The 4,334-nt window shown below is 42.9% G+C and overlaps 1 protein-coding gene across 1 annotated transcript; it reads left to right on the top strand.

Moving 5' to 3' along the window:
- The first annotated feature begins 1,440 nt into the window (after window positions 1-1,440).
- On the top strand, window positions 1,441-4,072 carry LOC114562691 (zinc finger BED domain-containing protein 4-like). The gene is made up of 4 exons (XM_028589272.1): window positions 1,441-2,395; window positions 2,546-2,765; window positions 2,871-3,012; window positions 3,280-4,072. Exons 2-4 carry the CDS (start codon window positions 2,570-2,572, stop codon window positions 3,542-3,544), a joined length of 603 nt encoding a protein of 200 aa, XP_028445073.1. The 5' UTR covers window positions 1,441-2,395; window positions 2,546-2,569; the 3' UTR covers window positions 3,545-4,072.
- The last annotated feature ends 262 nt before the right edge of the window (window positions 4,073-4,334 follow it).

The following is a 4,334-nucleotide window of genomic DNA, read 5'->3' as shown; positions in this document are numbered from 1 at the left end:
ATCACTTGATCAGAAATCGGGCCGATCACGTGGTTTCAGACTCGATTGGAATCGGACGTTATGGACCTCCCTCTCAGATATATATGTATTAGGGGTGGGAGATATTGACAAAAATGAATATCTCGATATTGTTTTTCAATATCTCTATCGATATTCAGACGATATTTTTGAAATCCTTGTAGAAGTTAAAAGAAGCCCTGTTCGGAGGCTATTTTGGTGGTTCTCTTGGGAAAATGTACAAGCAAGATGAAATCATAACAATAAACAAAGGGCTCTGTTCTGTAACATATTGCACACAACCATGTCCTTATTGGAAGCTGTCCTGGAGCTGGGTCAGACTAGGTTCTGATAGTCCTTCTACTTGGCTGTATAGTCCTTCTGACCGGGATTTATGCTGGGATCAGGAGTTGGATGTGATCTGACTGGCCCAGGTGAGGGAGAGGTGCAGTTCTGTGTGCTTTTTTGATGTTAGAGTATACATGGTCTAGTGTGTTCTTCCCTCTAGTAACACAATCTACATGCTAGGAGAAAGCTGGAGGGGAACAGACTTTAAGGACACCTTGTAAAAGTCCCCTGTATCCCATATCCAGGTGATCGCGCTGCAGTTTGTTCACTATGGTTAGCAGTGAACCAAACTTTTGCTAACCTTAGCATCGGGGGCTATGTAGACGGCAGTGTGCTGTTTTCGTAGTAATCAAAATGGTCAGTATATTACCGACAGGGCTCCAGGTCAGGTGAGCCGTACTGGGCAACGATCCTGCAGTTGGTACTCCATTCATTGTGCACAAAATGCAGTCCTCCGCCTCTGGTCGTGCCGGAGTTATTTTCTCATTCTGTCGGTAGATAGCTAGCTCGGCGTGCTAGCGCCGACAACAACCTGGAGGGCTCGATCAGGCTATTTCCTCCGGGATGTTATGAGCCGCCTGGAAGGCTCTCGTAACGGCTGTGTTGTATCGTGGTCCTGTATTGATTAGTTCAGTGTGGCTGTACGTACTTGTATAAATATACACCGACAGGAGAGCCGCTGGACAATCGCGCACCGTCATCTTTGTTGACATGAGTGAACGTCGTAACGCACAGGTAAGAACTAGTAGCAGCTTCTCGTGCGGGACGATCGTGATTTTGTACAAAAAATACAGTAAAAAAAAAACTTTAACTTCCTTCAGCTCTTTTCATGTTTGGGGGGTCGGATTGTACAAATTATGAAATATTCGATATCCCAATTTTGCATATCGTCCAGACAACATTTTGGATATTATCGTCTAAACGATATATATCGCCCACCTCTAATATGTATATATATTCTCATTATTTTTTAACACATGCGGTGGCACAGAGTTAGACCCTTTTGACTCCACACAGAAACAGCAACGCGTGCGGCATGACATCACTTTGTTTCAGAGACGCTATTGGTTAAATGCCGGCAAAGTAGAACACGGAAGAAGCTTGAAGCGGAAATCGCGAGTATGTCTGCGGTCTGGTCGTCTGGAGGTATTATAAAGTTGATGACAACAACATTGCCATAGCAAACTGTGAGATATGTAAACTTGGGATTGCAAGAGGTGGAAAGGAAAAGGCTACATTTAACACAACAAACCTGATACAGCACCTCAAAAACAAACACCCGACACAATACAGTGAGTTTACCCAGGCAACCCAGCCGAGGACGAGTCAGCTCACGCTGCAGGAGAGTTTGAAGAGGAGAGGAAAAATGCCCCGTGACAGCGCGAAGGCGCAGGACATCACAGCCAAGATAGCACAAATGATCGAAATGAGTGACCTGCCATTCGCCTTTGTAGAGAACCCTGGATTTATTATGCTTATGGAGCACGTAGAACCTTGATTTGAAATGCTCTCTCGCCACTATTTCACCGAGAAAGCTCTGGCAGCCCTTTTATAAGAAGATTTCTGACAAACTACTTGTCCTGTTATCAGATGTACCCCATGTTTCGTTCACCACAGACATCTGGAGTTCGCCCGTAGCTCCCATGTCTCTACTAAGCTTTACCGCACAATGGATTGACTCAAGTTTTGTTTTACGCCGTGCGACCCTACATGTCCAGGAATTTCGCTGATCGCACACCGCAGAGCCCATCCAGCAATCGATGGAAAAGATGCCAAATAACTGGGGAATTGACAAGCAACGGGTCCACGTAATTTTGCGTGACAACGCGGCAAATATGAAGAAAGCTATGAGGGATGGGGGTGCCGAGTGTGGGCTGTGTCGCCCATTCCTGTCAACTCTGTGTGCATGAGGGCCTGCTGTCTCAGCGCAGCATGACAGAGACCCTGGCCACGCAAGGAAGATTGTAGGCCATTTTAAACACTCCCCATTGGCCTACTCTCGACTAGAAGACATACAGATGGACCTAAATATGGATACCAAGCGCCTACAGTAAGATGAGATTCCTCTCGTAACATTCTTTAATGTATTTCTATTTTATTATTATTTCCCATACACTTGATTTAGTAAGCCACTAATACATTACGTGCTCTGCACCTAATTTGCACGAAAATAAAGTGAATCATGTTCTCTTATGTACAGACACGATGGAACAGCAGCCTCTACATGCTGCAGAGCCTACTGCAACAAAAACGTGCTCTTAGTTTCTTTGCAGCTGAGCGCACTCTACCAGCAACACTGACAGCTCACCAGTGGGAGCTGATGAATAAGACTGCTGATGTGCTATCCCCCTTTGAAGAGCTGACCAGGGATGTGAGCAGGGAGACTGCAACTGCAGCTGATGTGATCCCTGCCATAACAAGTCATTTGTATTTTTATTTATTACTTTATACTGTAACATTTATTGATGTTGTTTGAAACAAACTATAATCCAATGCATTCATTAAGTCATTCATTCACTCATTAGTCCTCAGACATGTTCTGTCTCGGGAGGATGATGATGACCAGGGAATAAAAACAGTGGAGGGAGTGGAGAAGCGCTTTGCTGATGTTGAAACTGAGCCACTCTTCTACATCGCCACTCTTCTAGATCCCAGATACAAAGATGGGCAAGTATAGTAAAATTAAAATGCACCTTTTGTACATCATGTTTATATAAAGTCAAGTCATCACCACCAGACACCAGTATTAAGCCAATTTATTTTTTACTTCCTTTTTAATTTAGTTTTGGGTAATTTAGTTCTTAGGTTAGATTTTTTTTATTGTTTATTAATTGAGTACATGTGTAGGCAGTTGCCTAACTGAAGAGCTGTGCTATGTGGTGTCTCTTCTTGTCTTACTGTATTGAATTGTGTGTTACTTTTATCTGTTTCTAGCTTTTTCACAAAGTTGCTTGCAAAGGAACACCTTATCCAGGAGGTGGCAAAGACAGAGGGGAGGAGGGCTGTCAGTGCAGTGCCAGAGGAAAATGAGGATGCAGCAGAGCCAGTGAGCAAGGCACCACATCATGAAGCATGTAGCAGCCTGGACATTGCCTTTTACGGAAATCTTACAAGCGAGGCAGTCACAGGGATGGTCCGTGAGTACCACATCAACAGAAACTCAAGTGCAGACCTACTTCTCAGAAAAAAACAACCCTAAGAAAAGCGACCACTTCAGTACTGGAAAGAACATGCTAATCAGTTTCCCTCTATGGCTGCTGTTGCAACCCAGTATCTCAATGCCCCCTGCAGCTCTGTGGACAGTGAGAGACTTTTTAGTGCCGTTGCAAACGTCCTTGATGAGAACAGAAACAGGCTCAAACCTGACAAGGTAGAGATGTTAGTTTTCATTAAGAAAAACATACATTTCCTTCTGTGAAACTTACTACTGTGATGACAGTAAGAGTTAGGAGTGCAGTTCCTAAAAGCACATTACTGGCTTTGCAAACACTGAGGCACTTTTATTTTTTTATTTGTTTACATGCCTGTCGGGTATTTTAAGTTGAGATGCTATTTGTTTTTATATTAGACTTTTTTTTTTATATTTACTGTTGCACTAAAGTCCAAAAGTGAAGAATTTATGTTATTACTTGATTGTTCAAGCTACCTCACAGAAGTGCTCTGTTTGTTAACAGAGTTGTTGAATGTTAAAATAAGGTGAATTAAATAAAAAATAAGGAACATCCTGGATCTGTTTTTTCGCTCTTCTTTATTCTTTTTTTATATATTACAGAAGTATCAGATCGGGACTCGGTATCGGTAGATACTCAAAATCAAATAATTCGGACTCGGACTCGAGGGCAAAAAAACCTGATCGGGACATCCCTAAACAGCTCCCATACGTTTTGCCTTTTTGCTTCATGGGGTGACTTGTGAAATCTTATGCTGCTTCCCAAAGCAGCCAAACGCACAACAGTTGGGCATTTTTTCAGTGATTTATGTCATTTTTT

This window comes from Perca flavescens, chromosome 10 (genome assembly GCF_004354835.1).
Source record: "Perca flavescens isolate YP-PL-M2 chromosome 10, PFLA_1.0, whole genome shotgun sequence".
In the NCBI taxonomy this organism is placed as follows: domain Eukaryota; kingdom Metazoa; phylum Chordata; class Actinopteri; order Perciformes; family Percidae; genus Perca; species Perca flavescens.
Note: the sequence above shows the minus strand (reverse complement) of the source record. Positions and strands in the feature narration are given on the sequence as shown.